This window comes from Typopeltis vanoorti, chromosome 8, assembly GCF_054136105.1.
Source record: "Typopeltis vanoorti isolate ZY-2024b chromosome 8, IOZ_Tvanoo_1.0, whole genome shotgun sequence".
Taxonomy (NCBI): Eukaryota; Metazoa; Arthropoda; class Arachnida; order Uropygi; family Thelyphonidae; genus Typopeltis; species Typopeltis vanoorti.
Window position 1 is genome coordinate 39,777,375 of NC_143556.1, and position 26,014 is coordinate 39,803,388.

At 33.4% G+C, this 26,014-nt stretch overlaps 1 protein-coding gene across 1 annotated transcript in view; it reads right to left on the minus strand.

Annotated features, from left to right (window-relative positions):
* LOC150103937 (voltage-dependent calcium channel type A subunit alpha-1-like) overlaps positions 1 to 26,014 on the minus strand; it is a 1,762,795-nt gene that overhangs the window by 1,678,888 nt on the left and 57,893 nt on the right. Inside the window, exons 6-7 of the mRNA XM_090397103.1 lie at positions 21,273 to 21,388; positions 13,400 to 13,459 (exon numbers count right to left, since the gene is read on the minus strand). Of these exons, the coding sequence (XP_090253229.1) occupies positions 13,400 to 13,459; positions 21,273 to 21,388 (176 nt within the window). The remainder of the gene's footprint in view (positions 1 to 13,399; positions 13,460 to 21,272; positions 21,389 to 26,014) is intronic.

Consider the following 26,014-nt stretch of genomic DNA (forward strand, 5'->3'; position numbering starts at 1 on the left):
CTCTCAGGAAAAGGCAATTTTGTGGAAGTTATAATACTTCATTTAATTATGAATAACTTTAAAGAGTTTTATTTTTTTAATATTTGTGTTAACCATAAATTAACAGTTCAAACTCATTACTTTTACTGTATGTCTCTATCTATATAGAACATTTTGTACCATAGGCAGGCTAGGGATATTTTTTTCCTATTTTATCAATTACATATATATTTCTTGTTTTATTATTTCTGATAATAAAAATCAATAATGAGGAAATTAAACCAGTAAAACATTACATATACTTAGGACAACAGATATCAATGGAACAAAATATCATGGACGAAATTGAAAGGTACACGATGCATGGATGGAAAGCATTTGGAAAATTACAATCAATATTCAAAAGCCAACTACCATTATGGCTGAAGAGAACAGTTTTTAACCAGTGTATTCTTCCTACACTGACATATGGCTGTGAAATTTGTCACTTAATGAAAAGGAAATTCAAAAATTAAGAAAACAACACAATTTAGTATGGAAAGAAGTATTATTATTATTATTATTATTATTATTATTATTATTATTATTATTATTATTATTATTATTATTATTCAGAGGGCCCTGTATAGGCATACGAACGAGGACACGGTGATATTGCTGCCGCCATTCTTTTTATAGTTTTAAAGTGGTTCCAACTCCTGTTTTTAATTTGAAAGTGTGCCCAAGTAACTCTACCAGTCACGCCGAAGACAGTGATATAAAATTCACCGAAATCGGCTAAGAAGAAACCAAAATTTGAGTGTTGAAAAGTGAACAGAGAGGACAGCGGTCAACAACGAGCGAAGAACAAAGGACGTCGCCATCTTTACAATCATGACACAATTCTTCAAGGGAAGAAAGGTGAGTCATGAAGTGTATCAAATGCCTGGAGGATTTATCGTCCGACGGAAATCAAATAACGTGTACGAAATGCAGTAGGATTCTACACTTAAAATGTGCAGGCTTTTCAGAAACAACCTGGCAACGTTAACCTAATGCAACATGCGAGGAATGGAAGTGTGTGATCTGCAGGAGGAACAAAGAAACGCACCTAAGGCAGCCACCTACGATGCAGCCGATTATACTGGAGGCAAAATCAGATAACGAACTGAATACCAAAAAAATGCAGGTGAGTCCTATAATTTCAACTCTTTAAATATACTAATAGAAAACAGTGTAGAGAGTATAAAAGCCAGCTTACTAGATCTTGAGGAAGAACTCTGCGACAAACAGAACAAACAAATAACCAAAAAATCTAGCGAATATGAATATTTGGTCAAACATAATAATTTAGAAGTGCACTAAATCATGACAGACAACACAATTTGATGAAAGAAACCTCCGAACTCCGTCAAGAACTTCATTCTCTAAAACTACAATACGAATGTTTAAATCAGCAACAACATAAAGATCTTATCATAAACGATCTTCCTGACTCTGAATGTACAGAAAATCTCCGAGACATGGTTTTAAAATTAGGCCACGCTATTGACATTCCCCTACAGCTTAACGACATTCAGACCGTAAATCAGATTCTTAGGAAGAGCAAAAAACAAGGCTTGCCACTAACTGCATCAGTCATAGTTCATCTTACATGAACTATGACATAGTTCACAAGAGACAATCTCGTAAAAGCAAGCAGACAGAAAAAACCAGTTTGCCAAGGACTTAAGTGCATTGGAAGACAACACACCAAACTTCTTATCCGAATATTTAACACCATTCAACCAGAATCTGTTGTACCAAGCAAAAACAGAAAAAAAATTACCCATTTTTGTGGATCAGAGATGCCAAGATATTCTTGAGGAAACTTCTGGGGAACACATTTTGCTCTGTGATAGCACATGGTGTTTTGATTTTCCTTTGAAATTGTGGGCGATATTTTTTGAGATAAGATATTTTGGAATTTTACCAGAGTGACAAACATCAATCATTGTCATCAAGTTTTGTGTTTGGTTGTCTATAGATGGCAATTTTAATTTTCCAATATAACTTGGGGTATTTCTTTCCTGGTAAAACTACGGGAATTCTTAGAATTCTTAGATATGGCGGCAACGTTATGAAAAAAAAAACTATCCAGTATTAGAATTGCACCTACCCAAACATCCGACCAGTGCTTATTGTAATTACAAATTACACCTGTTAATTTTAAGTTAAAAAAAAAAAAGATTAACTTACAATTCTTTCCAGAATGGGACATCTTGGAACTATCGAAGTTTTCTGAATATTTCAAATTGCTGATTTTACCATATATTCACAGCACAAAACACACAAACACAACATCTGAAATGCAGTTGACTCTTTTTTCATTATAGGATACTGGGGCTAACATATATTCACAGCACAAAAGCACACAAAACATAGGAGTTGAAAGATACTTCTGTAAATAACCCGAAAATCTAGTTGACTACTTAATTTAGATTATTATCCGATTGGTTCTCTGTATTAATTCCTTCCTACAGTTGCTCATGCTATGTTTTCCCAAGCTTTGTGGGAAAGTCTATGTGCCATTTTGTTGAGGATATGTGTTATTTCGTGTTTGGAATTCAGAGTGCTGTTAGAATATGGAATTCTGACAAGTGAAATGATTTTTTTTCAAATTGATTGCTTATTTTCTCTATTTTACTTTTAAAATTCAGTTTAACTACATATTCTAACTAAATAACTGAACAAAACTAATAAATAAATAAAATGTATGTGAATTTATTTTCGAACATGTAGATTTCTCATTACGTGTTATCTTAAAGATATGTCTGTTATCCGGCCACCAATTTGTTGTACCCAGGTGAAAAATCGTGTATTTAGGTTGGAAATCTTCGTTCCCTTGGGAAATTGTTGGTGTAGTAAATTAATGCTTACAATTTTTTAGACCAATATGACTATTAATTTTACCTTCGATTCCTTGTGCTCATAACGTATTTCTCACTGAAATTTATTTATTTATTTTTTATCTTTAGCATTAGTAATTTTAAGTAATGGATATGAGACAAACAAGGTTTTGAACTCCTCATTAGCGTTTTCTTTTAGAAACTTCTTTTGCCAGCACAACAAATAAATAGTTATTTTTTGTTATTTGAAATGAATATTAGCTCTGTATTATATACTTTGTTAATTTCTATGTTTTCTTTTATTTGACTGTAATATTATTAACAAATTGTATTTACTGAATCTGACATACAGAAATTAAATAAAGTGAAAAAGACGGTATTTATTTATTTATTTTTATCTTATTCTTCTGTTTTAAAATTTGCACTGGTGTTCATAATGTATGATTTGCCACTGGTGCTTATGTGTAATTCACGTGATTTTTCTGCATGTGACATTTCAAAACAAGTTGAACTATAGTTTTTACATAGTTCAACTATGCAAAACTCATTTCTGTTAGTCCCAATTGACTGTTGTCTTCTCAGCCCTATATTTATTTCACAATAGGGATATTTATATATGTATTTTAACACAATTATTATATTAGATATTCTTTCCAATACAAATAAATAATTATTTATTCTTATTTCAAATGAAGATTAGCTCAGAAAGAAAGAAAAATTGTAAAGAAAAAAAATGTTTACTCTTAAATAAATATTTATTACACACAGCAACAAGAAAATCATAAGCTTTTTCAAAGATCTGAAATTCATGCACATATTGTTTTAATCCTTTTAGAGTTTTCATCCTTTTAGACTAAAAGGATGAAAACCGATTATTATTTAAAAGACAAGTACATTGTGATGTATTTATCCTGGACCACTTGGGAAAAGTTATGCAGGAAGTGGTCTGATATCCTCGGCTATTTGCAAAGAAGAGTTTACTATGAAAGGGACCTTGGTGAATGTTATATTCTGAAATGCCAAGATGGGGAACTAATACTTGATGGTACTGGAGTTGATGGAAGTAAAGTTATTTCTATTAGTTGTGAAGAAGCTGAGAGATTTTCACCATAAATGTATGACATTGATAATCATTTACCATTTTTGGAAAATGAATTATCAGCTATTCGTATCATGGGGAAAATTATCGCTAATCATTTAAATTCATCAATGGTAAAATTAGACTTTCAAGATTTTATCCAATTCGATAAAGAATCTTTATTTTGGGACATTAATGAACATTTTATGAAAACTGTTTATGTATATTTGGTGACAAAAGAATACACAGAAAGTTTAGGGAGGCATGATGTCATTTTCAGTCTGTCACAATATGAAATGTATGGAGCTGTGCTTACCATGGTATGTGATCTAAAAACTCTTTTGCTGACTAGATATATTGATGTAACCAAGAAACAGTGAGTAACGAACATTTTATTTATTAAACTCTTTGGAAAATGTTGAGTGTAAACTAAATAATGTGAAATATTTTTAGATAATTACATATTTCGAATTTTTCTCTGTGAATATACTTGTAAATAGTATTTTTCAGCAAAATAAAATATGCATTTGTAAACTTAAATGAACAAAGATGTATGCTTTTGTTGTGTTTTTCCACAGTGAATTTTTTACTCAGTTATTCTGATTACAATTTGATATTTAAATCCACAACTTTATACCTTAATGCAATTCTGCTTAATTATTTTAAAAAATCACTACTGTGAAATTAATGCCAGGAATGGGGGAAAAGTTGTGAAAACTAATATCCATGTAATTGGTTATTTTAGAAATTGTCTAATGTTCCCTATTGACATTGTTTGAGTTATCTGAAAACATTTCGTTTACATAATCGAAATTCTGAACTGTTAGAATTTGGTGGTTTTACAGAGACTGCAGATAATTTAAATCAAAAACGTGGCTTAAGTTCTTAAAGCTTGGTATAGAAAAAATGTTTGTACTCTCTAGATAACACAAATACAAAGTAATATAAAAACACACCTACAGTATATCCAACAGCATGCAAAAACTTGTCGTTGAGTCATCTGTGCAAAAGTGAAATTGCGTTGTTGAATGGTGTGATAGAAAGGGCAAAACAGCAGCTAGAGCATATGAGCAAAAGCCGACTGAATAAACCAGCCAATAATAAAAAGTATGACAGTAATAATAGGCATATCAGTATGAATATAAACAAAATGAAGGATAGAGTGCTGTATGGAGACTCGTTAGTACGAGGTGTGTTAGTAGAGGATTTGACAAAATTGTACCAACCTGGTGTGACTATAAAGGATGTAACTGAGTCTATTAGAGAGCAAAAGGAAAGGGTGAAAGAAATGATTGTTGTGGCAGGTACGAATGATTTGAAAGGAGATAAAATGGAAATGATAGAAGACCTGAATGAATTGTTTGAGGTAGCAAAAGAAAAGAGTGAGAGAGTTAGAATGGTTAGTCTTTTGCACGGTATGACAGTGAAATGTTTAAAAGGAGGGCCATAATTGCAAACGACTTTATGGGTGGGTTATGTATGATGAGTGGTGTGGAATTTGTGGATGTGTGGAGTGAGTTCAATGGGCGAAAGGATCTATATAAGATGGATGGCTTGAATTTGAATGGTTACAGTGTAAGGAGACTTGAGAAAGTGTTGCTGAATGTAGTGGATGTGCAAATTCATGGAAACTAGATTTATTAAGGGTGGGGGGGGGGTATATATACAGTCCTTAGGGAGGCAGTTGAATGTATGAATGAATATAATATGCCCGAGTGAATAAGGACAACAAATCAGAGTGGGATAGTTAATATAAGGCATCAAGGTAGGGTTGGGGCTAATGGAGGGTCTTAAATTCATGTACGCTAATCCTAGGAGTATTAGGAACAAGAAGGAAGAGTTTTTGGACATGGTTGGCACTTCCAGACCACAGGTTATTGGTATTAGTGAATCATGGCTGACTGTAGATGATATGGCTAGTGGGATTGAATGTGATGGGTATAGTGTGTTCAGGAATGACAGGGAGAATAAAATGGGGGGAGGAGTATTGTTGATGATAGCTGATGAGCTACAGCCAAGGAGAATAGAAGTTGAACTGCAGGATAGAGAAAAGAGCATATTTGAGGCCATTTGGTGTGAGATTGTGGCTAGCAGAACTAAATATACAATTGGGTGCTGCTATAGACCAGGTGATGGAAAAGATAGTGGTGACTGTATGCACAAGCAAATAGAAGAAATGAGTGGAAGGAGGGTGATTATTATGGGAGATTTGAACTATGTGGCATTGAGTGGAGTGAGGAGAGGACACACGGGAGGAAGGAATTGATTTTATATGGTTATTAAGCGATAACTATCTGCAACAGCATGTAATGGAAAATACTACAGTTCAGAGAGTGCTTGACCTAGTAATTGCATCTGAGGATTTGGCTGTAACAAATATGACCACATTGCCACCAATCGGTGAGAGTGATCATACGGTCTTGACTTGGGAGGTGGCTAAAGGTGTGGAATTTTCAATTAAGACAGGGTACATGTGGAATTATCGGGCTGGAAAGTATGACAAGCTCAGAAGTTTGATTGGTTCAGTGCCATGGCATGTACAACTGCAAGGACTAGAAGTTGATAGTGCATGGGAGGCAGTTAAGAAGTGTTTGCATAAAGCAATGGCCGACTGTATACCTAGAGTCCGAATAATAAATCAAGTAGGGGTTAAAAGGATGAATAACACCATTAAGATTGAGCTGCAAAAAAAGAAACAACTATGGAGGGAATTTAAGGAGAAAAGTGACCGGCAGACACAAGAATGGTATGAAGTGAAGGCCAGAAGTGTAACGTGTGTGGTAAGAAAAGCAAAAAAGATTATGAAAGAACATTGGCCATGTAGGCTAAAGATAATGCTAAACAGTTTTTTAGATTTGTAGCAAGTAAAAGGTAAAATGTACATGGCAGAATGATTTTAAAGAATGCCGATGGTATTGAGGTAACTGAATGAGTTGATATAGTTGAGTTACTGAGTGAGCACTTTGCAAGTATATATCATCCAGGTGGTGACATTGCAGAAACGAATACACCAGTAGATTATATGGGAATTGTGGTGAATGAAATCGAGGTGAGTAGTCTATTGCATAATCTCAATGTCAATACATCCATGGGATTGGATGGTAAACCAGCTCGTGTCATACGAGAAGCAGCTAAAGAATTGTCAGTACCCTTGACCATTTTGTTTAATTTGACTCTCCAGTCTGGGTTAGTCCCGAGGGGGTTGAAAGAGGGGGAACATAGTTCCACTGCATAAAAGTTGTTCCAAGACTGCTGTTGTAAATTACCGACTGATTATCATATCAGGAATCATTTTTAAGGTCTTAGAGAAATTAGTCAAGAAAGGAATACAGGATGGGATAGATGAAAATGTGATATTGTATGGGGGACAACATGGTTTTGTGAGAGGTAGATCATGCCTCAGTAACATGCTCACGTTCTATAACACATTGACGGCTGAACTGGATAGGGGTAATGGGTTTACGGTGATACTACTGGACCTTGCCAAGTCCTTTGACAAGGTACTACATGGAACCCTAATCAGTAAACTGGAGCAGATGGGGATGGATATAGGCTTGGTGTGATGGATAGGAGGGTGGTTGATGGAGAAATACCAGAGAGTGGTTAATTCAGGAGTTGAGTCCAAAGGACAGCTTGTGACTAGTGGTGTGCCGCATCGCTCTGTTCTTGGACCACTGCTTTTCAATTTGTTCATCAATGATATAAGAAAGGATTTGAGAGGAAGTGTTCACTTGTTTGCTGATGATGCAAAGTTGGGCAGAGCAATTGTGGATGCATAGGATGTCAAAATGTTACAGGATGGTTTGGATAGTTTGGAGGACTGGACCAGGAAAAGTGGATGTCAATTTAATGTGGCAAAGTGTAAGGTTATGCACTTTGGAGTGAAAAGAATAGCAGCAGTATATCACATTGGTGGAAACTGTACTCCAGGAGATTGATGAGGCCAGGGATTTGGGAGTGTTGGTGGATAGGGAATTGAAGTTTAGGAGCACATTGAAAGTGACTATATCAGCTAATCAAATCACTTGGCTTCTGAAAAATACTTTAACATGCAGAGACAAACAAGATGTTGTTCCTCTGTATCAAGCCTTGATAAGACCCCATCTGGACCACTGTGCCCAGTTATGGGCACGAGGGTTTCTTCGTGATGCAGAGGAAGTGGAGAGGATCCAGAGACGAGTGACCAAGATGACAGAAGATCTGTGGAATGAACCTTATGAGAATAGGTTGAAGATTTGTGGTTTGCAGAGATTGGACAATAGGCAAAGGAGGGGTGATATGATTGAGACATTCAAATTACTGAAGGGTTTCTATAAGATTGATCTAGAAGATTTTTGAAAATATGACTGGTGGTGGGAGGACTAGAGGCCATGCATGGAAGCTGGCAAGAGCGTGGTTGACAAGGGTGTTAGAGCTAGGTTTTTTACTTGGAGAGTGGTGAATGAGTGGAATAAGCTGCCACTCATTCTGTTGTGGGTGCTATGACCATGAATGAGTTCAAGGCAAGGTATGATAGATACTGTGTCAATGTGGAATACTTGTTCTTGACATGATGTTAGGGCCTCCCTCGATGAGTCTGGCAACTCCTTGGAGTTGCCCAGAACAACAACAACAATAATAATAAAGGTTCATTTTTGAAGGAACGGTCAGGGTAGGGTATAGTAAGGGTAAACAGTACTATAAAAAAACATAGAGTCGACTGAATTTGGACTTAAGGTATTCGTTCATTCACTGCAGCTGATGTATTGTGTTGTGGCGTTTTGTGTCCGGTAATGTAAAAATAATGGGTGAGCCACAAAATTCTTTGAAAGTTTCTTTGTGAAAAGTTCTAATTGTTTAGAATATTGTAATAGAAAGTTAACATAAAATATAAGATAAAAGCTAATAATAAGTGAAATAATAATAATAATAATAATAATAATTAAATAACTATTTATTTTTGGTGCCATATGAAGTAATGTAGGAAAACAAATATGAAAAATCGACAGTGGGTGAAAAATTCGAATTTTCAGTTATCATTGGAATAATTGATGTTCAATTTCATTTGAACAAGACTTCAAATTTATTTCCTGAAGAATTTTGTATTTCTGATGGAATTATTTTAAGATTTCTACATTGACAAAATCACCTTGTAGTTGGATTGAAATACCTGAAAGAGTTAAAAAACAGAATTCTTGGTTAATAAAATATAACCATCAGCTGAAGTAGGAAATTGGTTCACCATCTCTGGAAAAACTAAGATATTGAATGATGGAATCAACATACAAATATCAAATATTGCTTGCCAAAGGAAGAGAAAAATCAAAAACATTAGCAAGGTTGTTAGAGAGACCCGTTCTTGATTTAAATGAAATTGGATGTTCATTAAAACAAGACATGTACTTTTGAATGCTTTTGGAAACATAGCAAACCTTTCTGTTCTTTTAATAATGCTCAAAATTATATGTATTAGTTTCAAAAAAATAAAAATGTGAGCATTAATTTTACAACAGTAATAAATCCCCAACGAACGATCACAATTGAAGAAATTTTCAGATGAGAGTCACATTGTCAAAAACCACATGATGGCAATTCCCAAACCATGGGAAGAACCTTTGAACAACAATGCAAAATTAACAATAAACAGATTAAGGACCAAAAAATAAAATTGTATTTTTCACTTTATTTATTTTCTGTATGTTAGATTCAGTAAATACAATTGTAAGTAATATTTCACTCAAATAAAATGTGTAAATTAAAATGAACAAAAGGGTGTCGTTGATGTGTTATGCAATTTTAAGTAAGACTATATATATATTGTCTTACATAATTTTTTTTTCTCTTGTGAAAGTTCTTGCCAAAAACTAACCAGAGAATTTTTTTTTTGAAAATCCACTCAGTAAATGAAAAGTCTTATTTGTTCATGCAAGCCCTCAAATATTTCAAGAAACTGTGTCATCTCTTGGAAGCAAAAAGAAACATGTATTAAATTAATAGGCAGAATTTTAGTGGAGAATATTTCACCTGAAAAGTGACAATTTATTTATTATACATGTAGATACCTCCAACAGACTAGAAAAACTGTCGTACTTAAAGTGTGACTGTGTTATTTTAGTTATTTTACGGACTTTAGTTATTTTACGGAGAGACTGTAGATATTTTAACCCAACATGTAACCAAACTCGAAAACAGTATGTGCATGAATTTCAAAACTTTGAAAAAGCTTATGAATTTCTTGTTTGCTGTGATCATAAATATTTATTTGAGAGTAAATTTCTTTTTTCTTTACAGTTTTTTTTTTCATTCTGAGCTAATTTTCATTTGAAGTAAGAATAAATAATTATTTATTTGTATTGGAAAGAATATCTAATATAATAATTATGTTATATATATATAAATATCCCTACTGTGAATAAATGTCAGGCTGAGAGGACAACAGTCAATTGATACTAACGGAAAGGAGTTTTACATAGTTGAACTATGTAAAAACCATAGTTCAACTTGTTTTGAAATATCACATGGAGAAAAATCATGAGAATGACATGTAAGCACTAGTGGCCAGTCATACACTATGAAGATCAGTGTAAATGTTAAAACAGAAGAATAAGAAAAAAACTGTCTTTTTCACTTTATTGAATTTCTGTATGTTAGTTTCAGTAAATGCAATTTGTTAATATTACAGTCAAATAAAAGTGACATAGAAATTAACAAACTACATATTACAGAGCTAATATTCATTCAAAATAATAAGAAATAACTATTTATTTGTTGTGCTGGCAAAAGAAGTTTCTAAAAGAAAATGCTAACGGGGAGTTCAAAACTTTATTTGTCTCATATCTGTTACTTAAAATTACTAATGTTAAAGACAAAAAATAAATAAATAAACTTCTGTGAGAAATACGTTATGAGCACAAAGAATCGAAGGTAAAATTAATAGTCATATTGGTCTAAAAAATGTAAGCATTAATTTACTACACCAACAATTTCCCATGGGAACGAAGATTTCCAACCTAAACGCACGATTTTTCACCTGGGTGCAACAAATTGGTGGCCGGATAAGAGACATATCTTTAAGATAAGACGTAATGAGAAATCTACAGTGTTCAAAAAATAAATTCACATACATTTTATTTATTTATTAATTTTGCTCAGTTATTTAGTTATAATATGTAGTTAAACTGAATTTTAAAAGTAAAATAGATAAAATAAGCAATCAATTTGAAAAAAAATCATTTCACTTGTCAGAATTCCATATTCTAACACCACTCTGAATTCCAAACAGGGAACAACATATATCCTCAAGAAAATCGCACATAGACTTTCCCACAAAGCTTGGGAAAAGATAGTGTGAGCAACTGTGGGAAGGAATTAATACAGAGAACCAATCGGATAGTAATTTAAATTAAGTAGTCAACTAGATTTTCGGTTTATTTACAGAAATATCTTTTAACTCCTATGTTTTGTGTGTTTTTGTGCTGTGAATACATGTTAGCCCCAGTAACCTCTAATGAAAAAAGAGTCAACTGCATTTCAGATGTTGTGTTTGTGTGTTTTGTGCTGTGAATATATGGTAAAATCAACAATTTGGAACATTCAGAAAACCTTGATAGTTCCAAGATGTTCTATTCTGGAAAGAAATGTAAGTTAATCTTTTTTTTTTTTTTTAAACTTAAACCTAAGAAGTGATTTGTGATTACAATAACGACTGGTCGTATGTTTGGGTAAGCACATTTCTAATACTGGAAAATTTTTTTTTATTTTTTTATATAACGCTGCCGCCATATCTAAGAATTCCCATAGTTTTAACAGGAAAGAAATACCCCAAGTTATATTGGAAAATTAGTATTGCCATCTATAGACAACCAAACACAAAACTTGATGTTTGTCACCCCGGTAAAATTCCAAAATATCTTATCTCAAAAAACATCGCCCACAATTTTGAAGGAAAACCAAAACGCCATGTGATATCGCAGAGAGAAATGTATTCCCCAGAAATTTCCAAACACATAACGTCACGATTCTTTATCTATAAATATCACCCACAATACAAACTGTGAACCCAACACACTGCATGATGTCCCTGACAGAAAGGGGTGCTCAGCGAAATTCCAAACATTCCAAACTTTAGTTTTTCAATATCTGTCACCACATAATGACATACACAAATTATTTACTTATCTACAACTCATAACAATACAATTCCAAGGCACTGACGTCACTTCTTCCCATTCACCCTACCCCTATTTTGTTCATAGTATCCCACCAATCACGACACGAATCCTTATCCACTAATATCTTCTTTTTCTATTCAAAACAATAACATCACTTATTTACAACTAAGAAATTACATCACGTATTTACAACTATCAAATTACATCACTGATCTTCATATGATAGCAACACCCACATCACGATTCCTTATCTTATCTTGATCTTGTTCAAAGTGTTCCACCAATCACTAACAAATTACATCACGTATTTACAACTAACAAATTACATCACTGATCTTCATATGATAACAACACATCCATGTCACGATTCCTTATCTTATCCTGATCTTGTTCAAAGTGTTCCACCAATCATGACACAATCCTTATCGACTAATATATATTCCTTCTCCATTCAAAACAATAATGTCACTTATTTACAACTAACAAATGACATCACTTATCTTCATCTGATAATGCCGCTCAACACCCGAATCCTTATCTCCTACCATCACCCATAATTCCATATGCGAACAAAACAAACAACATGATGTTGTTTGTTTTGTTCGCATATGGAATTATGGGTGATGGTAGTCTCTCACAGACGGTCGCACTCACACAGACGGTCCCCAGAAAAATTCCAAGCATTCCAATCTCATGACGTCACACACACACAATGATGGCATCATCTCGACAACCAATCGCGTCGATTCCTTATCTTATCTTGATCCTGTCAGAAGTGTCTACCCCAGAAAATTCCAAACAATCCAAACCTATGATGTCACACACACACACAATGACTCATCACCTCAACAACCAATCACGTCACAATTCCTTATCTTATCTTGATCTTGATCTTTTCACTAGTGACCCCCATATTACTGAGCACCTCTAACCCTAACCTTTTCAAAGACAGGTAGCTAGCTGGAGGCTTCTTCAAGCCTTCACTGATAATGAGCCTAGGCTATCGGTGAACTAGGTCGTTCAAGAGAGAAAGAGAGAGAAAAAGCAATAGACATCTACCGCCATCTAGTGACCTTCAATATTAACACTTGTGTTATGGTATGTAATGGTATGAGTTCAGACAGCAAAATGCGAGAGAAGCAAACACATTTCCTAGACTTTGCATAAGGATTCTCGTATTAAAAAAATGGAAGGAAAGATGGAATGTTCATAAAGCACTCAAGTGTTCTGATACTTTTGTAATTTACAGCATATTTTCATACATCATTAAAATATAATGTTTTAGATATTTGGAATATTTACATAATTGGAATAAAATTACTTACCTTCCATTATGTGCAATTTTTCTTCCTCTGTTGTTCTTTCTTCAGCTAAAATTACTTCCTCTGTTGAAATAAAATGTAATATCGATGTATGCCGAATACATTTTATAAACAGAAATTAAATAATCATATTTATTATTAAAATAAAAAGTCAAAATCTTCATTTTAGCTAAAGTAAATCAATATGTGAATTATTTTATACACCCATTATATATATTAAATTGCTAGAACCTTTATTTTTAGCAATGGCCTCTAGATAACTAACTGTGAGTGGTTTTGGTTCTATTAGAAGATTGTAACGAAAAAAATAATAAATAATTTAAAATAATGAATGAATTGAATCTTCAGTTTAAGCCACTCACATATCTGTCAATATTGGAGCAAGATATTCTGGTTTTCTTTGTTTCCTGCGAAAGCAAAAGTTGTTAATTAACATCATTTGACGCTGTGATATTATAAAGCAAATTTGAGATTAGTCAGAAAGGGAAGTCTAACAAAGGAACAAAAATACCGCCAAGTATTGAAGATATTTATCAAAACAGGAAATACTGCTCGCAACATTTCTCTATTCAGCCTAAAGAAAACATCCTATGAAGAGCCAAAGTTCTGCAAAGATGGTGTGGAACATTTCATATGTGTGAAAAAATATAAGCGATTTCTGCATTTTGATGATAATCCTACAACTTCTAAGTTACGAAAACGAAGACAAAAGGCAAAAAAAAAAAAAAAACATTATCATGAAGGTATTTTCTTGATCATAAATTAGTATAATAATAATATTTGGTTGCAGATCAAGTGTTGATCAATTTTATATTTAAACTGAACCAACTAGTTTCGCCACACTTTAACTGTTGGCATCTTCAGGGTACTTATAAGTTAAAACAATCTCACAATTATGCGTAACTGCAAAACTGACAAAAATAACTGTAAAAAATTGACTAGAATAATTACAAATAGGATATATTATTGTCAAAACGTCTCTCGAAACTCTTACAACAACACATCCACAACTCCGGACATTTTGTGGAAAAGCTAATAAACATCAATATATCGGATAATGATCTTCTAGCTAGCTTAGATGTCACCTCTCTCTTTACAAACGATCCTGTAGTGGAGGTCATTGACATCTTAAGTGCCTTGTTCCCACAAGATAAAACCTCATTGTTTGCTCACTGCCTAAGCTCCAACTACTTTTCTTGGAAAAATAAGATCTATCAACAATTAACAGGCTTGGCGATGGGGAGCCACTCTCCCCTTCATATGCTGACCTCTTTATGGAAGACTTAGAAAACAAAATCGTATCCCAAATTATTCAAAACCTAAAATTTGGTTCAGATATGTGGACGATATCTTCATCGTATGGAACAATAACAAAGATGACCTATATGATTATCTCAAAAAGATCAACTCTTTCCATCGGTCTATCAAATTCACTCTGGAACATGAAAGAGAAAACCAATTACCGTTTTTAGACATCTTAATCAAAAAACAAATTGATGGCAGTAAAAATCTATCGGTGTACAGAAAACTGACCTATACAGGTCGCTACCTACGTTTCAGCTCCTCTCACCACATCTCACATAAACTCAGCATTGTACACATGTTAAAGAAAAGAGCGATTCGCATCACAACGGACAACGAGACCCTTCAAGATCAGTTAAAATTTATTTCCAACAATCTGTATTTGAACGGCTATCCAAGAAGACTAGTCAATACAGTCCTTTTCTCTGAACCACCACAAGAAGAACAAGAAGATATTCAATATATAAAATCGATTGCAATTCCGTTTGTAAGACATCTCTGACAAGCTTGCCAGCCTCCTCAAACATCACAAAATAAGAGTAACATTTAAACCAACAGAATCTATTCATAAACTACTAAGATCTCCAAAAGACAACCATCCTTTTTATAAATATGCTGGAGTTTATAATATTCCATGCGCTTGTGGCTCTAGTTACATCGGACAGACTTCGAGAAGCCTCGAAATCAGGCAAAAGGAACACATTGGCTATGTCAAAAACAACAGACAGGATATTTCTGGCCTATCGTCTCATTTCTTTACAACTAACCATGTCATCGAGTGGGACAAAAGCTGTTCTCCTTACATAGAGGAAGATTACCATTCAAGAATTTTCAAAGAAGCAGCCACAGTCGCCCGTTCTACTGTCAACCTTAACAGAAACCAAGGCCTAATACTCCCAGAGATATGGAGAACCCTAATCAGAACTTTAGAAACGGAAGAAATTAACTTTAATACAAACTACAGAAAGTTCCTTAGCAACAGCTAGCTAACCTTGTACACGCGATACGTGTTTCACTCACGTTCGATACTATCCTATTTGTAATTATTCTAGTCAGTTTTTTACAGTTATTTTTGTCAGTTTTGCAGTTACGCATAACTGTGAGATTGTTTAAACTTATAAATACCCTGAAGATGCCAACAGTTAAAGTGTGGTGACACTAGTTGGTTCAGTTTAAATATAAAATTGATCAACACTTGATCTGCAACCAAATATTATTATTATTTAGATGCATCTGCATCAAAATACTCAAATAGAATAACGCGATCTAGACTAAAAGAACTAACAAATAATGTTAAAAAAGTTTCACGGGTTATTAATTTAGATGATATTTTAAATAATAGCCCTCCTCTATCTCAAGAAAATAAAGAATCTGAATCAAAAAAAAAAAAAAAAGAATTTTCAGGATTTGTAGATTGGAACTCTCCATTTGTTACTAGTTCAGAATGTTTTGATGATCAAGAGCTGATTGCAGATGATGCATTTGTGTAGAAATTGTTTTGACACCTTGCAAGATTATTATTGCAGAACAAGAGCATCCGTAGCTCAGTCGGTACAGAGGAAGCTTTTTGGTCGAAAAGATCTGGGTTCGACTCCCGTCCATGACGTGAGGAACCCTTATCTTGTTTCTTTCGACTATACGATGAATTAGCCGGTCTCATACGGAGGTAGCGGTTTTTTTCACCCGGAAACTTGGGTTTTTAGTCCCTCAGAACAGGCTAACCGGTCCGTGAACACACACACGGATCTAAAGTCATAAAAATACATACTTAATGCCTCACTAGGAGGGCCCAAACAATCCTAAGGGACGATCGAGGAACAGGAGAACCCCCATACGAATAAATAAAATTCTAGATCAGCTAATGATTGCCACACAGTCACAGTCTCATTCTGAAAGCTTGACAACTGAAATAAATGCAGATGATGTACCAAATTTAAGGCATAATTCTGAAAACAAAAAATGACTTCTTGAATGCAGCTGTTCCACTTCTTAGTTCAAAATCTCATCATACCGGTTTACTCATCAACTTATTATACTCGAGTATTAATCTATGCAAAATTAACCTTGCTGTACAAAGTTCGTTCAGAAAATCGGCTAAAAATGACTGTTTTAAAGTACAAAGTGGAACAAGATTTCCCGATTCCCATTACACTTAAGCTCTTGTTGATTTCATCCCTATGAGGTACTGTTCTCTCAGACTCTACCATTATCCGTGGTTTCTTAATATTTTCCTGAATAAAACGTGACACTGTAGAGTTAATCAAATGATCAACACCACTATTATCTCTCTCTCTCTCTCTCTCTCTCTCTACAGTCTTCGGCTTGATGATTAATATGTGTTAATACAGAGTTGCACTTTTTCTTGAACATCCACATAAAAAGTGCAACTCTGTATTAACATCAAGCCAAAGACTGTAGAGAGACAGATAATAATGGTGTTGATCATTTGATTAACTCCACAGTGTCACATTTTATTCAGGAAAATATTAAGAAACCACGGATAATGGTAGAGTCTGAGAGAACAGTACCTCATAGGGATGAAATCAGCAAGAACTTAAGCTTAATGGGAATCGAGGAATCTTGTTCCACTTTGTACTTTAAAACAATATCTGTTAGCTGTTTTTTTGAATGAACTTTGTACAGACATGTTAGTTTTGCAGAGATTAGTACTCGAGTATAATAAGTTGAGAAAACAGCTGCCGAAACTATGATGAAATAGCATTTCACGGAAAATGTGATAATTTAAATTTGTAAAGACTGGCCTGGCTTATTTTTATGCATTCTTAAGTTTATAGTTAAAAATTATAAAAGACGAAGTCAGTAGCTAACTTTACAATTAGTTATGTTTATTCATAGGTCTTTTATTGCAAGTAGAATTTAAACTTACATTGTTTAACTGTTTAAACTTATAGTTTGACCTAACAGTTTGAACCTAATTACAAATGCAATTGAATTTTGTCTGTGTTTTCTTCCATATGGAGTAATTTCAGAAATGAGCATTTTCATCTCTTGGATATAAGAATTATTAATACTATCCTTCCTACATGTGTGTGCATGCGTTCACATATATATACCGAAAAAAGGAGAGGGATTTATGAGATTTAATATATATAAAATAGCATTATTGTACATATTTACAATTGAAAGTCTGAGAACAAATGAATTTTTTGATTATATGTTAATCGTTAGCAGGCTTAAAATGTTAACGGTGTAAATGTTTATTTCAGTGCTAATGGTATTAGTGTTTTTCATTTTGTAATTATAACAATTCCTGCAATATTTGTTTTTCAAATTTTTCCATATAAATGTACGGTATCTGCATACCAAGAGTACAAATGTGAAATCATTAATGTGCACAGTATTTGGAATTTAAGAGTTAATTTACAATTAACTTGTATATGTATTTGTGGATGTATTTGTATGGATGAGTAATTTAAGTCACTGTTAAAAGAATTTATTTTAGGTAATAATCTGCATCTGAAGAACATTAATTTTTTCTGCGCACAACGAAAGCTTGCTAGTGGAAATGATTTATGTTTTTAGTTCATAAAAATTTAAGTACCCCCACAAATTGAGAAGTTATAATTCACTGCAAGATTTGTAAATAATTTATTTATATTAAAAAAAACATTTTTGAAGTGAATATTATTTCTTAAAATGGTGAAAGTGACCATGTGGTCTTGATTTGGGAGATTGTAAAACATGAGGAATATTCTATCAAGAAGGGTATTTGCGGAACTACAAGGCAGGTGATTATGACATGCTTAGGAGGAAGCTTAAATCTGTACCATGGCATAAAACACTGCAGGATAAGGATGTTGGTAGTGCATGGGATATGATTAAGGGTCATCTAGAGGAAGCAGTATTAAATTGTATTAAGCACGAGCTGCAAAAGAAGAAAACGCTGTGAAGGGTATATAAAGAGAAAGGTGACCAACAAACTCATCAACAGTACAAGGCTCAGGCAAGAAAGGTGACTTCTCAGATTATGAGAAGAATCTAGCCAAGCATGTCAAATGAAATCCCAAAGAGTTCTTTCGTTATGTGTCAAGTAAGAGGAAGAATGATTATGGACGATTAACTTTAATGAATGATAATGATCACGAGGAGACAGAAGCAGATAAAATAGGTGAGTTACTGAGTAACCCCTTTTCTGTTTCGTTTTCCGATTCTGTCTTTATTTTATGTTGCCACCAGTTATCAGAAGTAGGAAAACCATATTTTTTTGTATACATGCCAATGAATTATTTAGATCACTTGATCATAGCGATATTTATAATCAGTTTGGACTATCTTGCTGCAGACACTGATCAGATGTTCTACAGTCTCATCATTCTAATCGAATAATGAGCATTTACTGTTATTACTGATGTTTTCGATTTTTGCTTTGATAGCATTAGTTTGTAACAACTGTTCTTGAGAAACTAGAATAAATCCTTCGGTTTCTTTTTTAATATATCCATACTCCAGCCATTGTCACGTCTTGGTTCACGTCAGTTTTTTCCTCAGTGTCTTGAAAAAATTGGCCACGAATGGGTTCATTTTTCGAGGGCCAATATCGGTTTTTGCTGTTCCTTTTTGTAATCGGATTTATTTCCTAATACTTGAGAAGGCTTTCTTATGAAACATGTTGAGGAATTTGTTCAGTGCTGTTGACGATGTAATTTTTTAAACTAATTTCTTCTTCTTCAAGAGTGTGCCTCACTTGCGGCAGCCTCCGTCCACCTGTTCTTCTTGGTAGATACAGCAGGTTCACATCACTTCGTGGATGTAATGTATTATTATTATTATTATTATTATTATTATTACATGTACACAACCGATTTTCCGGCACTCTTTGTTACAGAGTCTTCTGGATTAGGCATTTTGCCATTCAAGTAATAATAATTCATTAGTATACCTCCGACCTACTAGTTATATCTCTTTCATGTCTCAAACGCACCATGGACCGCTGTAAACATAAATGTTAAATGGAAAATAAATGTGAATTAAAGAATTAAATAATTAGTATGAATGATACAGTTAAAGTGGATATGTACTTCTGCTTATGACTGATACCACCACAATCACTGTACTAATTGATCATAGCGGTATTTATCAGTATGGACTATCTTGCTGCAGGCACTGATCAGATGTTCTACAGTCTCATTGTAAAGTAAAATGGACCTTGTTTAGAAGCCCAACCTGGAGTCAAATGCAGTGTAATAAAATAAGCTAAGAATCATTCATAATCAAGTAATGGCCATCAAGTGAGAAAGTAAATGATTAAGCCAGTGTGCTCCACAAGCGACGTAATCTCCGGAGGTCTAGTCAATTATTCGGGTGATCGCTGGATTTTCAAGTGCGCTGTGTAATTTGGTCTGGGGTAAAGGAGGTGCCCCATCATCCGTCACGGGACTGTAGTATACTGGCTGTATTAGTCGATTTTCACTTTGATATTGGAAGGAAAGAAAGTTCAAATAATGAAAATTTGACAGCACAATAATATAATATAAATACATGGAAATAGAACAGAATAAAATAAACAAGCGAACACAGAGAGAGAGAGAGAGAGAGAGAGAGAGAGAGAGAGAGAGAGAGAGAGAGAGAGAGAGAGAGAGAGAGAGAGAGAGAGAGAGAGAGATTAGATCTGATTTTTGCTAGGAGTGGTTGTCAACACGCTTTGGTTTATTCATCTCATATTCATTGAAAGTTTGAAAATACCATATTACTCGATGAAAAAAAATCTTGTTGGTCATTGAATTATTAGATTGGAATGCGGTTCATTATTCTTGTCTTTTATGGTGAACATTTCTAAAAACGAACTTGCCCTTTCAAACGTTATTAACGTTGTATCAGTAATGAATAACAAAATTCCTGTGCTGGACAACACGGTACAAATTTGACTCTCCAAAAATAATCCGAATGAAGTCGGATTATTTTTAGTACCATTCTCCAAAGATACTATTAACGGCACTACAGCAGATACCATTGGATTTTCTGTTAAAGAGGTTAGAGATGGAGGGAATGAAGTAACAAGCAATCTTTGTAGTTCTTGCTATATCGCGAGATTATTCTACACTTATGTAGTTTTGAGTTAACCAAATACGATTAATTTTAGATGAAGTGAGTTTGCTGCAGAGCCTATAAAAATATATCCTTCGCCACCTACTAAGTGTAAGATGAAACTCACAAAAACGAAAAAGAGATCAGAACGGGGGGAAAATTATTGTATGCATTTAAACTAGTAAATATTGTACAGTCAAAGGATTTATTGAAGTTAATTTTGAACAATTTGAATGATATATTGATCCAATTACCGTTGAGATTCCACTATTTTTATCACTTGATTTTGAAGACTAATAGTAAAAAAAGTAAATTAATATTAATAAAAGCATGTTTTTGTTTTGTATCACAATGTCCTGTGCAGTATTGTAGTAACTCTGTGACTAGTAGCACAAAGTTTGTTTTTATTAAATGTACATGTTCGGAGAAAATTCTACATGATATCTACCACCTTAGAGTACATATAATAAATAATTAAATATTCAGCAAGAATTTTAAGAATTTAAAATCTTAAGAATTTTCTTATTACCTGCTTTACATATCCACTCTACGTAACCATTTAGTTCCCTTTCCAATTGCTGTATTCTTCTAAGTTTTAAAAAAGCTTGTCTATTTTCTACTCTTTCCCTTTCTTTGGCAAATTCTCTGAAATTAAAATAACATAAATTATTTGGAAACAAGCTTATATACCTTTGAAATTTGCTAAATAATTCATTAAAATGGTGTATATCATTGACTTATCAAAGAAAGAAAAATTCTACATCTTACGAAAAAATAAATATTTAAAAATAGTATAAAGTATAAAATATAAATACATAAAATCGTAGTATTACTTAAGGTAGTTATGTATAATAAAGCTCTTTAACAGAGAGCTCTGTTTCCTAACTTCTTAACATTCCCCACTCTGTGCATTACATCGCAATCGAATTTTGTTTTCTTTTCTTTTCTTTGTGTATTATTGGAGATCAGATCGGTGCAGTCCTGTGGAAATGGCGTTTGCATCCATAGTAATAGATCATCCGAAGAAAGACCCCTTCTACGTTCAATTCTAGTCACCGACTAGAGGAACTTTATTTAAGCCTTTCCTCGACCAGTTCCCGAGTTAGTCGAATTTGCACGAGCAAATTTTTTTTTCTCCTAGACACTTTGGTGTTTAATCCCATACAACTCAAGAAAATCGACCATAAAACTGACACTATTTCAGAAAATAACACACGGTTTGTTAGGGTTGGAGACTACTAGATGGCGGCAGTTATCATCCGTCCTCTCCCGGATGCTAATTAAAACCACTGATAGTCTTCTCCCTATCTGTGATGGGAAAAGGGTAGAGTTAGCTTCAACCTCCCCTAGATTCCTTTTAAAATTAAACAGCCTCGCCTACCCCCCTTTTGGGAAGAAAAGGCAGTGGTGGTTTATTTTATTATTGGAGATTATGTATAAATTATGTGACATTCTAAGGAGGAAGTGAGGTTATGGTTTTGAGACAGCCAGGAAAGCTTAAAGAATATGCTATGCAACATAAGAAGTCTCTCTCTCTCTCTCTCTCTCTCTTCGTACAGTCTGCGAACAAATGAACCTGTTTAGCAGCAAGTAAAGAAGTCAGGACTATGAATTGATCATCTTTTTTAAAATATAAATTTGCATTATTACATGAATATTCATTTTTGTTCTTTGATTACACTTTAATGTATAGTGTTTGTTTCCATTCCCTAGAACATCTATGAAATGTTTCTAGCCGCCAACACCAGAGGAATTTGTTAAGGCCATTTATCTACCGGTTCTCGAGTTAGCCAATCTTTGGCACAGGTAAGTAGGGTTTTATCCAGAAAATGTGAGTCTTTGAATTCCCAAATCAGGAAAATTGTCATTAATTTCACGCTGCAAATTTCACGAAGAAATGTTTTTCAGAAGACGATTTCGAAAATACTACCACAAAGAAACGCATTTTATATTAGTTTGTTTTTCTCCTTCAAAGTATTACTCTTCATGGAGTTGAAAACATTTTAAAAGATCGAAACCCCTCTGGGTGTGGGAAATGAGATTTCGTCAAACTGGAGGTATGTCAAAATGCAACGACTGGTTTTGTTGGAATGCTAAAAGTTGGTTCAAAATGGTTCATTGATTTACCCGTACATCACGGACAATCTGCTTGCGCGACGTAGAGAAAACATAGGCCAGTAGGAACTGTTTAATATGAATGTTTTCTCTTCGCTGGATAAACGATTACTCGATTTTTGTACAGCATTGCACATTATAAAGCGAGCAATTACCTTCAAGTGTTCAGAATTACTACATAATAGCATCAGGCCCTTTATTCCCTCATTTTATTACTCCATCAAACAGAAGTCTGACCTTTCACACCCATAACACAAGATAAATACCTCGGTTAATACATAGACAAACACCTTAAATGAATTAAACATATAGAATGCCTTAAAAATAAACTAATGTAGTGAAACTATTCCAAGCAAAAGACACGATGCCAATTAACGCAAAAAAATTCATATATCACAGTATTTGTGAAACAGTACTAAGGTACGATATAACTTTTACTAATCAGACAACAGTTCCTAATGGCAAAATAATATCTATGACACTATGTACTGTTACTAAGACAATATTTCAATAACGCTTACCATAATAACAGAGAAATGTATCGTATAACAAGACCAAAAACCACAACCCTCTACACAATCAGGAGCTATAATAATTTGTATTGAGCTAAAGCGAGGAAATATCTTACACCCACATTAATCATCAACTTGCCATGTGATCTAAGACATCTAAACAGTTAGAGAACATTAAAACACGAACTGTGCAAATCGTATCTTAACATTTAGTACTTCAATAGTTGATAGTCATATGATATAAAACATAGTAACCACAGCAATAATCGCCAGCAAATTTTAAAATAATAATAATAATAATAATTATGTAAATAGTAAATCCTACTGGCTTCAGAAATCAGAAATTATTCTGCTTCAGCATTCATTTACTGCAAATATTAGCATCCAACTTACCTCATAAATATATAGTTCATTTATTCCTTTATTCGCTTTAAAAATAATTTTTGCTAATCAGAACATGTTACATGTTAATTGTATATATTTATAAACATTAAATACTGTAAATGGATGATAATATCTTTACAAACATTAAATATTGAATTAAAGGTTTTATTTTTAATACACGTAAATATGAATTGTGTAATTTGCATTACAAATGAAAAAATGTAACTACATTAATTAATGTTACACAGAACTTAGTGCTTTAATTTGTTATTTATAGTATTTGTAACTATTCTTCAAGACCTGATATGCCAATGAATCATTGAACGAGGTAAATTTATCTAATTCAAGAAGTGAAGAGGACACGGCATGTTTGGCGTCATTATGAAATAATGAAGTTCCAAAAGAATTATTCTTGAAGAGTGGCCTGTAAGTGATAGAATTATGCAAATCAAAATCGCAGGAGGATCCTATTGTAAAACGGTGTCTTTCGAATATGTGCTTCTAATGGAAGCCTATTGTAATAAAGATGCTGAAGAGTTCTACGAGGAGATACAAAAGTAACTTAAAAAAACAAATAAAGTTGATATTGGTTGTCTTTCGAATATGTGCTTCTAATGGAAGCCTATTGTAATAAAGATGCTGAAGAGTTCTACGAGGAGATACAAAAGTAACTTAAAAAAACAAATAAAGTTGATATTGTGATCATTATGAGAAACTTGATGAACAAAGGGAGTATGAGCTATTCCTCATAATTGGTAACTTTGGAATTTGCAATATTAATTACAGATGTGTAAGTTTAATCGAGTTTTGTGAGCAAAATAACACCGATAAAAGCAAACACCTTTTCTCAGCAACCAAAAAAAAAAAAAAAAAGACGATGACTATGTACCGGTTTCAGCCCGAATGGTAAAATTAGAAACCAGATGGATTACATGATGATTAGAAAAAAGATTTGGAAACAGTTCGAAAGAGATTTCGAATTCTTTTCGAAAATTTGCACGCAAAACATATCCAGGAGATGACATAGACTGAGACTGTATTTGAGTTATTTTGAAGTTAAACAGTGAAAACCGGCGGGTAGAAATAGACACCCTTCCTGGATTTCAGTTTCCCAAAGAACTAAAAGTCGTTTTGAACACATTAGAAAGTTTCATTTCGAACTGGAAATCTCATAGTTCATTAAACATGCTGCTAATGACTATATCCCTACTGAAAAAAATAGAAGAATAAAAAGAAACCAAAACATATTATATTTGTTCAGCAAAAATGATAAGCCCAAAAAATAAATACAATTTTAAACAAAATAATAAGGAAAGCCTGCAGAAAGGCCAAAGAAACATGGCTTCATAATAAGGGCAAGGCAAGAGAAGACCGAAAAATAACAAACTGGAATGGTACTCCAAACAAAAAAAAATAAAATAAAACAAATGACGAACAATAATCCACAAAACTCTTTAATGCAGTGATGATGGTAAAATGTTACTTAAAACTGATGAAATTTATGAGAAAAGGATGGTATAATATATTTCAAGTCTTTTTCAGATTTATGAGGAACGAGAATTAATACGAGGGTTTAACAATCTTGAAATCGGTCCTCCAATACTGAAAGAAAAAACGTTAAAAGCTATTCAGTGCAGACAGGAAAGATACCGGGTCAAGACAGCATTCATACAGATGCACTAAAAGCACTAGGAGAAAAAAAATAATAGAAGAACTAAGAAAACCAACCACATATATGAAAACAGATATGTTCCTGATGAGCTCGGGAACTAACTCCGTCTCGATAAACATCCAGAATAGTGATTGGGCAGGTGAAAATAAATATGACAGACCAATAAGGCTAATGAGTTACCTAAGAAAAGTAGACCTTATGATTATATTGAAAATAATAGAATGAAAATGAAAATAATAAATTAAATTAAGAACATCCTAAGTAGATTTATGAGAAATAGAGGTACAAAATATAAGTTTATTATTATTATTATTATTATTATTATTATTATTATTATTATTATTATTATTATTATTATTATTATTAATACAAGCACCGTCCTTATACTGCTGGACCTAACCAAAGCATTTGACATACTTGAACATGACATACTACTCACCAAACTATACTCAATAGGTATAAGAGGAACACTGCATATATGGTTAAAGAACTACCTCTCAAACAGAACACAAGTAACAAAAATAGGTACATGTCACAGTCGGCGTATACAAGTAAAACACGGTGTACCTCAAGGTGCCATATTATCAC